This window comes from Perognathus longimembris, chromosome 23 (assembly GCF_023159225.1).
Source record: "Perognathus longimembris pacificus isolate PPM17 chromosome 23, ASM2315922v1, whole genome shotgun sequence".
In the NCBI taxonomy this organism is placed as follows: domain Eukaryota; kingdom Metazoa; phylum Chordata; class Mammalia; order Rodentia; family Heteromyidae; genus Perognathus; species Perognathus longimembris.
Genome location: NC_063183.1, coordinates 11,431,931 through 11,445,392, shown reverse-complemented (window position 1 = coordinate 11,445,392; position 13,462 = coordinate 11,431,931). Strand labels below are relative to the sequence as shown.

Here is a 13,462-nt window from a genome sequence, read left to right as displayed (position 1 = left end):
CTGTCACCCAGACTGGGTGTTTCTGACCAGGGCAGGAAGGGGTGAGGAGACTGCAGTCTCAAATGCATGGCCCATCTCTCCTTTGTTCCCAGGTCTTCCTCATTATACACCATGCCCCGCTGGTGAACTCGCTCGCTGAAGTCATTCTGAACGGCGATCTGTCTGAGACGTATGCTAAACCTGCACAGGATGTTCAGAGGAGTTCTGTAAGTCTAGCTTTGGGGCTATGATAAGCCATTCATGATTCCTTTTGTTCACCCTTGAAACACTAAATCAGAAACTGACATTCTGCTTGTACAGCAGTGATGATGCCTAAGCTGCTGTAGAATCCAAGGAACCAAGCCCAGGAGCTCTGGGTCAGTGGTCACCAGTGGACTTGACTGTGTGTCACTGTCTGGCTGTGTCACTGGCAATGCACAGGTCTACAGAAATGGGGAACAATGGGGGGCCCTATGTAAGGTGGTGGTAAATAGCTCTTACATCCTGGGCCCTACCCTACCTATAGTTCTCTAGGAGGACAGGTGTGGCATTGCCCTGTCTTCACAGGTCCCAAGAGAAGCTGGAAACCTGCTTTTGTTGTTGTTGTTTGGTTTTGTGCTGGTATTAGGGCTTGAATTTAGAGCCTTGTGCTTTTGCTTAGCTTTTTCACTCAAGGCTGACACTCTATCAGTTGGTGGTTAGTTGGAGATGAGTCTCATACACTTTTCTGCCAGAGTTGACTTCATACTGTGATCCTCACATCACAGCTTCCTGATTACAGGCATTACATGATTACAGGCATGAGCCACCAGCAGCTGGAAGAAATCTGCATTTTATGTCTAGTCTCTCTAGTTCAGGACTGTGACACCTCCCCTCCCCCCTCCCTTGGTACATTGATGAGTGATGTTCCTGATGGCCAGGACTGTGACAGTTCTTCTCCCACTCCTGTACACTGATGAGGGATGTTCCTTGATGGCCAGGACTGTGCACTACCCCTCCCCTCATATTGATGAGGGACATCTCTGATGACCAAGACTTTGACACCCCCCAATACACTGATGAGGGACATCTCTGGTGGCCAGGACTGTATCATCTCCCCTCCTGCCCATACACTGATGAAGGAAGTCCCTGATGGCCAGGACTGTGACTCTTCTTCCCCTCCCACTTGCTTTTCCACTTGTCCCCTGGGCTGTCCTGCTGCAATTGCTCCTGCCACCCTACCCTGCTGTGGTGTCCTGAGCTCCAGGCTGTATAGTACTGGCCTAGCTCATCTTCCACAAAGTCCTATGTTTCTCCATACCTGTGTCTGTACCACACCTACAACCTATAAGGCCTAGGTTTGCTTCTCCTACATCAGACGTCTCATCCCTCTACCCTCCTGTGGCAGCATCATGTCCGTTGTTACATTGCCTGCAGCCTGGGCTCTGCATATGTGTCCGAGATGATGTGTTTGATGATGCTGTATCTTGGCAGCCAGGTGTTCCAGTTGGGCTGTGGACCTGTGTGCGTGTTTGTGTTGTGTGTGTGTGTGTGTGTGTGTGTGTGTGTGTGTGTGTATGTAACATGATCCTACAGAGAAAAGGCCATCATTGCAGGGAGTACCCTGCCCTTTTGGTATTTCAGGGGTGCAGCCATCTAGCCAGGCCATTTTACTGCTGAAGGGGGGTTGAGTTAGAGCCTCCATAAAGATTCCCAGAAACCTCCCATCCTTGGTGGTGTGGTATTGGTTAGGCTGAATTCAAAGGAGTCTTTTCATGCCTAGTGTGATCTTGGTTCATTCAAGCCCTTTCTGTGGATCTTTGTGGGGACATATCAAATCATGGTCTCTAGTTTATCATTGGTGTGTTTTGGAGGAGATGGATGTGGGGCAGATGAATGTCCCACCTGCAGATTAATGCACAGATAATGTCCTGTCTCAAGTCTTCCATGTGCTCAGAGGGAAGGAGAAGTGTTTGTGAGAGGATTTGACCTGGAAATTCAGTGACCAGTGTTGAACTAGAACAAGGCCTCCAGGGGGGCTCCCACTTGCAACAGCACATGGTCTGTGGAATGAGCAGTTGACTGGGTGTTTATGGAGCTAGGAGTATTATTCCTCTGCAACTTCTTTTTTTTTTTTGGCCAGTCCTGGGCCTTGGACTCAGGGCCTGAGCACTGTCCCTGGCTTCTTCCAGCTCAAGGCTAGCACTCTGCCACTTGAGCCACAGCGCCGCTTCTGGCCGTTTTCTGTATATGTGGTGCTGGGGAATCGAACCTAGGGCCTCGTGTATCTGAGGCAGGCACTCTTGCCACTAGGCTATATCCCCAGCCCATCCTCTGCAACTTCTTAAACCAGCACTGCTAAATGAATGCCGAGTCAGGCCTCTACGTGCCCTGCCATCGGGAGACGTTGGATGAGGTGCTTCATCCCATTTGGCAAACACAGCAAGCCTGGCTCTGGAGGCCATTGCTGAGGGTGGGAAGAAAATATATTCCAACCCACGTGTAATCCCAACTAATCAGGAAGCAGAGACAGAAGGATCTGGAGTTTGAGGCCAGCCTAGACTAAAGTCAGTGGTAAGATTGTTTCCTTTTCTCAAAAACAAAAATAACCAAAGAGCTGGAGGAGGGTTTGTGTGCCATGACTTGACTGGTGAAGCATTTGCCTGGCATGTTCAAGTCACTGGGGGTAGGGGGGAAACAGTCTACTTCAGGTACCCAGAAAGTACCTAGTAGGTTGCTGTTCAATTGCCAAATTGTCTATTTTCTGAATTGCCAGAATTTGTTTATTTATTTATTTTGGTGCTGGTATTGGGCTTGAACTGTCCCATAGCTTCTTCCTGGCCACTGTCCCTTAGGTTCTTCACTTGAGGCTAGTGTTATACCACTTTAGCCATGTTTCTGGATACAGACTGGAGCAAAACCATATTATAGGTCACTGGCTGCCTCTCAGCTGAGGAGTTCCACTTTGGATGAACCTTTTCATTGGAAGGAGGGTTCAGAGATTTGTCCTTTTTCTGGACAGCCTCTTTCAGGGATGGTCTCACCTCCACTGTGGGACCCACAGTGGCTATGGTGAATGCCTGAATGGAGAGAGAGAGAGTCTTTGGCTTGTAAGGAGCAGCTATGGCTCAAGTGAAAGTGTCACTTGTCAGTTTCCTCCTTCAGGGCCGGCCTTTCTGCTGCCATAAAAGATGCTTGTGTTCTGAGGACTGCAGCTGAAATCCAGGAAGAGCTTAGACAAGGTGCTTGTCATCTGTGACTTGTTTGACAATAGTCCTGTATGATTTACCTTCCTTCCTTGTGAGTGAGAACAGTCTCCTATTGTTTCCTGCCTGGCTCGGATGTGGTTCATCAAAATTGTTTTAAGTTTCTTGGTCTTTTTTAACCTACTTTCTCCTTCCCGTAATGTGTAGATAAGTTACTGGTATTACTTCATTTTTACTAGCAGATACTTACCAAACCAACCAAAATTGGAGAGAGAGAAGCAAAGAGGAGAGCAGAGTTACTCAGAGAGACTGTAATTTAGGGTTAAACTTAACACAGATCAGCATGGTCAGATAAGTATCTAATTGAAATTCATCTGTGCATTAAAATCATGTGGTTCCTGCTAAAGGAGAATTCTTGTTGCCAGCTTAATGTGGGACAGAGTGCTTCTTATGTGGGGAAGCTGAAAGAAGCTAACATGGGAACATGGTAAAATGGATATAGATTAAAAATTGGGGTATGCTTCATTCATTATCTGTGGGTACTTTCTTTTCTTTTATTTTTATATTTTGTGCCAGTGCTAAGGCTTGAACTCAGGGCCTGGATACCATCCTTTAGCTTTTTTGTTCAAGGCCAGCACTGTACTACTTGAGCCACAGCTCTATTTCTGGCATTTTGCTGCTTAGTCGGTTATAAGAGTCTCATGAACTTTCCTGCCCTGGTTGGCTTCAAATTGTGATCCTCAGATCTCAGCTTCCTGTGTAGCTAAGATTACAGGCGTGAGCCTCCAGCCCTCAGCTATTTTATTGTTTTGAGATAGAGTCTTGCTATGTAACCTCAACTAACCTTGACCTTGAGATTTTCCTGCTTCTACCCTGAGTGCTGGCATTTCAGGCATGTGTCATCATGCCTGTCAGGATCCTTTTCTATAGAGAAGTTCTTGTTTTATTTTGTGTTTTTTTTTCTGCCCCAGGTCTCTGAAAAAGAGTTTCTGCATTCCTGCTCTGCCTTCCCCGACACATGCCTGCAGTGCACTTGTGCTTAGAGGTGGGCTGTGCTAGCACACCACTGAAGTGCGCCCCTGCACTGGCTTCCCACCCCCACTCCCATGTGGAAGGGAGCCATGGAGTCATTGTGGGGTTTGCCAAGATGCTCAGGAGGTGCCAGTGTGGGAATGACAGCAGTGAGCATGGTGGCTGAGTCACAGGGCTCTGAGAGCCAGAATCCCTCCAGTGTGTCCCAGGTACCACCTGCTCAGGGGCCTGGCTTGGAGGGGGTGTGTCAGAGCCCATGTTTGGTGCTGTTCCATATGTCACCTTAAGAAGCAGCTGAGTGTCAGGTGCTGGTAGCTCACACCTGTTATCCTAGCAGGAGGCTGAGATCTGAGGATCCCGTTCAAAGTCAGCCCAGGCAGGAAAGTCTGTAAGACTCTTATCTCCAGTTAACCACCAGAAAATCATAAGTGGCACTGTGGCTCAAAGTGGTAGAGCACTAGTCTTGAGCTGAAGAGCTCAAGGACAGTGCTCAGGCCCAGAATTCAAGCCTCATGACCAACAAACTAAAAAGAGGCAGCTGAGAAGTTTGAGCCAGGGAGGTGTCCCCAGTGTCTGCTGCTCATCTTGTAGGGTCCCAGGGCCAGATTTCCACAACTTCAGGCCTCTGCCTCGCTTGTGCTCATGTTTGCATGTGCTTGTGTTTGTTCGTGCTCATGTTCACTCGAGCTCATGTTTGTGGTACTAGTGTTTGTGCATGCTCATGTTGGTGGTGAGAATTCCGTGCTGGGCGTGCTGCTTATTCTGCACCTGGCACCCAGTGCACATGTCATAGATGCCACCGTAACAGTGATCTCAGCTTCTGAGGCTGTGTGGTGCCTCACTCCCCTTGCTTGAGGCCGCCCTCCCTTGGCTGCTAAGCTGGTAGCTGGACTAATGAAAACACACAGTACAGCCCTTGGAGGCACAGCACCTCCAAGGCACAGCTGTTGTCTTGTCAGAAGCAACAGTGGCATTAGGTGGCGTGGACTTTCATACACTGTGTGCCCTCTGCCTTAGCCACCAGGTTTAATCTCCAGGAAGTGCAGATCCGGCACAGCAGGCCAGCTGGCAGCAGGTGGTATGAGGACTCTGGGAGAGAAGGGCTTCCTGTCTCAATACAGATGTTGTCCTGGTTGTGCTCATTATCTCTTGGGGTTCATTCTCAGCCCCCTCTGTGATGCCATGCCTTTGTGTATTCTGGATGTGTTTGGACTTTGCATCAATGGCTCTCGTAACGTCCCACCCCCCACCTCCCCGCCCCATGGGCCTCTGCATTTGTGTGATGTCTGCTTGTCCTGTGGGAATCCCTCAGCAGAGCCATGTGAATGCCAGGAGTCCAGTGGTTTCCTCTGCAGGCCTGGGGGAGCTTAGGCAGGTTTTTCTCATCATGACAGCTCCTACCCATCCATACAGAACCCTCAGGGCCAAGTAGCCTCCCCTTCCCTTTCTGGCTCTTCCATTCTTTACTTGATTTTCCCCTAGAGGTTATGCCTGGTGCCCTCGTGCCCTTTTGCCTGATCTCTTGGCAGCCACTCCCATAGGGAGGAGTTGAGAAGTTGGTAAGGGGAGTGCAGGTGCACAGCACTGAGACATTGTGTTTCCCCCCAGACCCCCAGCCCTCGGCTGCTCTGTCGTGAACAGTGTCTTAATGGCTGACTGTAGAGGCCACCCAGCTTGCTCAGTACCATACCAGCCTCCTCATGAACCCACGCTGCTGCAGCTGCTACTACCTGGGGAACTGGCCAGTGCCTCTGTCCACAGACACTGCCACTGTCACCAAGGGTACAAGCTCCAGGTGACTCCTTGAGCTGTGGTCTCAAACAGAAGGAATGTTCCTTGGTTCTCAGGAGCCAGAATTACTCACCCTATGTTTCTCTCAAGGAGGCTGATGAGTTGCTCTGGGGATGGGAACCCTCTGATAGCCCCAGGCCCTTTGTTTCTTTTTTTTTTTTTGGCCAGTCCTGGGCCTTGGACTCAGGGCCTGAGCACCATCCCTGGCTTCTTCCCGCTCAAGGCTAGCACTCTGCCACCTGAGCCACAGCGCCCCTTCTGGCCATTTTCCATATATGTGGTGCTGGGGAATCGAACTGAGGGCTTCATGTGTAGGAGGCAAGCACTCTTGCCACTAGGCCATATTCCCAGCCCCCCCCCCCCCTTTGTTTCTTTCTCTCAGTTCTGCCAGTTATCCTGCACAGTTGAGTCTGGGTAGTTCAGGGAAGGATTTCTGCATCCATCTGTTGGACTTGGGCGGTATCTCCTGTCTTCAGGGGTTGGTGGGTTTTCTGTGTTTGGCAGCTGGCTCTTGGCATGGCAAGCACTTACATTCCCCAGGAGAAGGCAGAGATGGGGAAAGGGAGTCACTTTGTCCTGCAGCCCTCACCTGCTGGGTTGGGGTCCTCAGGAGATGGCGGGGGAGGGGCACACAGGGCTGCTGTCCCTCAAGAGTCCTGAGTCGGCTCTGATGGATGCCGTCTGTCAAGCGGTGAGTGGGTGCGTGCTCGGCTTCTTCTGATCCAGGCCCTGGTGGCTGGCGTCTGCAATGCGCCCTCCTCCTTTTCTGAGCAGCGCTAGCCCCTCTCAATTTATCTGTCATCTTTGTGGTGGAATAGTCCAAAGTGGGTAAATAAAAATGAATGTTTGCATTTGGATGCTAATTCACCTCCCAATTGGGTTTTGTTTGGAGCACTATTGAAATTGATTTGTGTGCCTGAACATTCTCCACTTATTGGCAATGTGCAGTGGCCCCCACAATATAATTGGTGACTCTTTGGGGGTAAATTCATAAGATAGATAATCTATATCAGGATAATGGAAAAGTTTATTCTAAAACTTTTTTCTTAATGACAAAATGATGTCTGAACATTATCCAGTCTGCAAAGAGAAGAGCACTACCATCAAAATCCTGCCCTAAACAATCAATTTCCTTTGTCTCTGCTCCTTTCTAAACACAGTCCTCTTGCTTATATATATTTATGTATATTCTTGCCTCAGTTCCCAAGTAGCTGAGATTTTGCATGCCTGTACCTCTGTATACGGGAGCTTGTAGTTAGACTTTAAAATGAGCGCTAAATATGGAACTGAATTCTCTGCTCCTGGAGAAACACTTATTTTTATTTTTTAATTTTGGGCAATGTAAGGTATCTATTTTAGGTTTGGAAACAAAACCCCAAACCACCTCAATCTCTTCCTCTTGAGAGCTATCACAATGTACTCAGAAAGGGCTGGCTCCAGCCAGGCAGGGGACAGTCAGAATGCCAGTGTGGCCATCAGACTGGTGGGCTCTGTTCCTCTCCCGCCCCCTTCTTTCCCTGCTTTGCTCCAAGAAAAAAGAGCCAACAGTTCCCTGGGCCCTGTGCATTCCACTTGGTTGGAGGAAAGGTAGGCCAGGCCTCTTCAGGGAAAGCAGAATGCTGTGTGTGTGTGGGTTCATGAGGAGGAAGTTTGCAAACACTTAGTGCCCCCTTATGTGCCCAGCTGGGAGAGTGTTCAAAAACAAATAATGACTGGGTACTCAGGACCCTAGGGCTCCTCCAGCCTCTGCTCAGGCTCTGATCTGGGAGAGGAAGACAGGCTCCTACACACTAGCCCCGCCTCCCCACCCCCATGGTGGGTACTGTTTTTATTGCCATCCTGAGCAGATGGCAGGGAGTGAGGCAGTGGCCTAGATGCTTTGAGGAGATTTTCTCAAACCTTAAAAATGGACCCATATTTCTATATAGGATGGTTATATAGTTAGAAAGGCAGAGATAGAGGAATATAGGAAATGAACCCTAATAATGGGGCATTTTGCATTATTCTTTGAGGACTCGCTGTTTACTTGGGAGAAACATGCTTTAGAGCCAGCTGGTGTTAGCCTCACTGCTGGTGCTTACCTGGCTCCCCTTCTAAGGAGAGTGGGCACGGGAGGTACTGCATGCAGTATGCTCTGCAGTCATTCTTATTCCTGTAGTAGCAAGGCATGCTGGTGTTCTCTTCTTGAAATGATGTACAGTTATTCCTACAACAGCTCATCTATAGCTCAGTGGTAGACTGATCACCTAGCATTAAACCTGAGACCCTGGGTTCTTCCCTAGGACCACCACCAATCAATTGATCAATCAACCAATAAAGAAAATGAACTTAAGGTGAGTTTAAAATTAATGATAACATTGATCCATAGTGTGGACCTTTTGACTTGTAGAATCATGTAGTACTTAGTCTTTTTTTTTTTTTTTTTTTTTTTTGGCCAGTCCTAGGGCTTGGACTCGGCCTGAGCACTGTCCCTGGCTTCTTTTTGCTCAAGGCTAGCACTCTGCCACTTGAGTCACAGCGCCACTTCTGGCCATTTTCTATATATGTGGTGCTGGGGAATTGAACCCAGGGCCTCATGTATACGGGGCAAGTACTCTTGCCACTAGGCCATATCCCCAGCCCCAGTACATAGTCTTTTATATCTGCTTATTTTCCTCCATTAAAAGAAAATTCATTCCTGTTGTCACATATGTGATTAGTTGATTCATTTTGATTGCCAGGTAATACTCCATGTAAAGAACATCCTAGTGTTTCCCCACACATTCAGGTTGTTGTTACACATGCGACACAAGTTTTCATCTTTGGGGCGTGTAGCTAGGAGCAGAATTGTTGGGTCAGTACACTAAGTCCATGTGCGGTAAAGCATGTGAGACACTGTTTGACTTTTCCAGAGGAATCGAACTGCTTTATAACACACATACTTGCATATTTGACTATGTTTTTGGTAATATGTATGTTACCAAGTGACAAATGTTATATTTAACACATTATCACTTTTTTTTAAGTTAATGCTGATAGCAAAGACAAATGCACAGATGGAAAGTTGGCTTGGATCCCAGCTCCTCCCATCCTGGCTGTGTTGACCTCTGAGCTTGGCCTCTGCTCTGTAATGTGGGGACACTGGTGCTGTCTGGTGGGGTGCTGTAGAGTTTAAGTGAGGTGTGCAGTGAGAGCTCTTTGGAGGAGCAAGAACAGGGAAGCTGTGACAACTGGTATGTGGGAGCACAGCTCTGGTAGATAAAAGACAACATTTTGGGCACAGGACTGAGTGGGGAGGGGTGACTGGCATGGGCACTGGTGACTCATGCCTGTAATCATAGCTACTCAGGAGGCTGAGATCTGAGGATTAAGGCTCCAAAGCCGCATGGGCAGAAAAGTCCGATTAACTACTATAAAGCTGGAATAGAGGTTCAAGTGGTAGAGTACCAACCTTGAGTGAAAGAGCAGAGGGACAGCTGCGTTCAAGCCTCAGTACTGGCATATGAAGGGAGGGGGGGCAGCTGGTCATTTGAGGGCGATGGTGATGTTAGTTATCCTGATGCTTAGCCTGGGGTGTGGTTTGAGCATGACTTCCTGACACAGAAGCTCCTGGGCAGCCTCTTCGCATCCAGGGAGATCCCTGCCTCCCACTTAAGCTCTTGCTTTTCTTGGACTTCCTAGGCCAAGCCCAGCATCCGGTGCTTCATTAAACCCACCGAGACGCTTGAGCGGTCCCTTGAGATGAACAAGCACAAGGGCAAGCGGCGGGTGCAAAAAAGACCCAACTACAAAAATGTTGGGGAGGAAGAAGACGAGGAGAAAGGGCCCCCCGAGGATGGTCAGGAAGACTCCGAGAAGGCTAAAGGTACAGAGGGTGGTTCAAAAGGCATGAAGACGAGTGGGGAGCGTGAAGGTGAGTGCACCCGAGAATAGCACCCTGCACCCCGCCGCCACAGCCACAGGCTGCCGTCTGTGTTCTCTTGTCACTTCTGCCCCACCTGTGCCCCATGGGTGCTTCCGCTCATACCCACTGCTCACTAGTGTATCTCATCCTAAACAGCACAGCCATTTGGAAGCAGTTGGGGGCTGTCCCAGCAGATCTAGGGCCAAACCCATCCTGGTCAGGTTAGGGGGCCTGGATCAAGGCTTCCTGTCAGTACACAGGGTTCTCACTTTGTGGTGCTCTGTGGAGAATTAATGAAAGAATTCATGTGCTCTGCCCAGCATGGACCTGGCCTGTACTACGCACTCTCTAGGTATTTGTTATGCAGCTACCTCTCATTGTTACCATCCCTATCTTCAGTCATCTTTATTGATGCACACCCAGGCACTGGCAGAAGAGGCCTGTATTTAATGAAATTACATATTTGAAAAGATCGGGCTTTCTTGGAGTCAGAGAGCAAACACAGTCCCTTAGATTCTCCCCATGTGTGTGGAGTGAGGCATACTTGGATGGCGCGTGCACACTGGGTTGGCAGAGCCCTTCCTCTTTTTGCTCCGCCCAGGATCAACGGGCTCACATTCCCAAACGATAGTGCCTGCACTAGATAGCATTTGTACTGGCATGAAGTACACTTGAACCAGCCAGATATTCAAGTCATGGACCAGGCTCACAACCACACACGGCACCTCTGGCTGTGGCCTGGGGCAGGGGCAATGATGGTGGTGGTGGTGGTAGTGGTGATGGTGGTGGTGGTGGTGATGATGGGGACTCTGTTTTGTGGCCAAGGGGTACCAAACATATGTTTGGAGGGGGGCTGGGAATGTGGCTTAGTGGTAGAGTGCTTGCCTAGCATGCACAAAACCCTAGGTTTGATTCCTCAGCACCACATAAACACAAAAAGCTGGAAATGGCATTGTGGCTCAAGAGGTAGAGTGCTGGCTTTGAGCAAGGAAGCCAGTGACAGTGCTCAAGCCCTGAGTTCAAGCCCCAGGACTGGCAAAAAAAAAAAAAAATCATACTACATATGTTGGAGGTCTAGCCACACACAATGGGATAGATGCAGCCTCTCCTGAGCAGCCTGGCTGAGGCCTGCCAGGCTGTGGAGCATCAAGCTCCCTGGGCTCTCAGCCGGCAGTAGTGCCTCTGAAGCCAGCTCTCCCAGCCCCACTGTAGGGCCTCTGAAGCTCAAGCACAGACTGGGGGATCCTTTGCCTCTAGACAAACCAGAACATGACCCAACTGCCCCCATGCTTTGGTCCTGTTAGGATTTTCTTTTCTTTTTCCTGTCAGTCATGGGGCTTGAACTCAGGACCTGGGCACTGTCCCTGAGCTTTTTTGCTCAAGGCTAGTGCTCTGCCACTTTGAGCCACAGCACCACTTCTGGTTTTCTGGTAGTTAACTGGAGATAAGAGTCTCACGGACTTTCTTTTCTGGTTTGGCTTCAAACCATGATCCTCAGATCGCAGCCTCTGAGTAGTTGGAATTATAGGTGTGAGCCACCAGTGCCTGGCTATTGGGATTTGCTTGGCCCATGTCAGCAAATGCCATGATTACATGTCAATAAGTGTCACAAAAAACTTGGCCCTGGTGCCTCATAGTCTCTTCTTGCTGCTGACTTTCCTAGACTGCTTTGATTGCTGTTCAGTAGACAGTAAGCATTTTGGCCTAGGAGCTCATTTTTGGCCTGTGCAACCTTTGCCAAAAGCTGTTACTTCGGTGGGGAAGTTGTGGGACAAACACAAGGTAGGTTAAGTTCTACTCGTTTGCATCTGTGGGTCATGCTTGTTAATGGGGAAGAAAGTTGGTGTGTTTAAGCTCTCAATTTAGTCAGTGTGTGGCCACACTGGGGGTAAAGTAGACATCTTCACCCCATTGTGTACACTGTGTTCTTGTCGGTTCTGTCTTGGAAAGATGTGCCTATTTTCGTTCCAGCCCTTTTAAGGGCTGCTCTCTAGCCAGACCTCAGCTCTGACTAACTGAAGTATGGACAGGGCAGGCTTGGCCCCAAAGTATCTCCAGTGAGCCCAGTGTCCTAGTCCCAGGATTCAAGAGCTGCAGGCCAGCTCAGCAAGGCTATTGGACTGGCTCCTGGGCTCTGAGCCCTGCCTCCACTTGCAGGGGATGGGGTGGGAGGAGAGTCATACACTCCCCAAAGCAGGGTCCAGGAATTTCCCCAGGGGCTTGCTTTTGGGTCTGGTGCTGACCTCAGAACTCAGACAAGCATGGCTCTCAGTGACCCCCTGCCCTTGCCATTTCTTTCTTTTTTTTTTCTTTCTTTTTTTTTTTTTTTTGCCAGTCCTGGGTCTTGGGACTCAGGGCCTGGGCACTGTCCCTGAGCTGCTTTTGTTCAAGGCTAGCACTCTACCACCTCAGCCGCAGTGCCACTTCCAGCTTTTTCTGTTTATGTGGTACTCATCAAACCCAGGTCTTCAGGCCTGCTAGGCAAGCACTCTACCACTAAGCCACATTCCCAACCTATTTCTTGAATAGATTCATCAGCCCAAAACATGATGGGGCCTGTCATCTTCCTACATGGCTGAACAGCAACATATGCGGCCTTTGCAGGCCCCATGCTGCCTTTCTGAAATATCTCTGATCTCTTGGTCTTAGGCTGGAGGTGCAGTGGAGTATTGCCTCCCTCACCTCCCTGTCACCCCACCCCCACCCCCCAGCTATTCATTCCTTTATAGGGGGCTCTGTTGGCCACACCTCGATCTGGTCCTTGTGGCTGATCCTTCAGTTGTATGAAGTGTCGGTATCAGAAACCAGGGCATGGGTATTAAGGCACACTGTGTTCTCCCTCCTGGGAGAAGTCAGGTGCCTTCCCCCTTGCTGTGTTGAAGTGAATGGATATTCAGCCTGGTTGAGACAGACACACGCAGGTATCTTCTAAGTAAAGAAGTGCTGGCACTAATCTTTCCACACTTCTGCTGCTTCCATTCCAGTAATATAGCATCTACTTAAAAAGGTAAAGTAAGGGCTGGGAATATGGCCTAGTGGCAAGAGTGCTTGCCTCCTACACATGAAGCTCTCAGTTCAATTCCCCAGCACCACATATATGGAAAATGGCCAGAAGGGGCGCTGTGGCTCAGGTGGCAGAGTGCTAGCCTTGAGCGGGAAGAAGCCAGGGATGGTGCTCAGGCCCTGAGTCCAAGGGCCAGGACTGGCCAAAAAAAAAAAAAAAAAAAGGTAAAGTAAGCTGGGTGCTGGTGGCTCATGTCTGTAATCCTGAGTAGCCCTAACTACTCAAGAGGCTGAGAGCTGAGGATGGCAATTCAAAGCTAGCCTGAGCAGAAAAGTCCTAGTGAGATTCTTATCTCCAATTAATTACCAAAAAACTGGAAGTGGCACTGCGGCTCAAGTGGTAGAGTGCTAGCCCTAGCACAGAGAGGCTCAGGGATAGCGCCCAGGCCCTGAGTTCAAGCCCCACAACTGACAAAAAAAAAAATTTAAGCTGGGTGTAGTTTTACCAGCCTGTAATCCATGCCTTTGGGAGACAGAGGAAGCATTCTGGGCTTGGTTATCTACTGTATGTAGATAGACAGATAACAGA

At 49.2% G+C, this 13,462-nt stretch overlaps 1 protein-coding gene across 9 annotated transcripts in view; it reads left to right on the top strand.

Moving 5' to 3' along the window:
• Clec16a (C-type lectin domain containing 16A) overlaps positions 1 to 13,462 on the top strand; it is a 150,871-nt gene that overhangs the window by 26,880 nt on the left and 110,529 nt on the right. For 7 of the 9 annotated variants that reach the window (XM_048333040.1, XM_048333042.1, XM_048333045.1 and 4 more), the window contains exons 9-10: positions 93 to 206; positions 9,648 to 9,879. In XM_048333040.1, the coding sequence (XP_048188997.1) occupies positions 93 to 206; positions 9,648 to 9,879 (346 nt within the window). The remainder of the gene's footprint in view (positions 1 to 92; positions 207 to 9,647; positions 9,880 to 13,462) is intronic. The other 2 variants (XM_048333044.1, XM_048333043.1) reach the window with 1 other exon arrangement.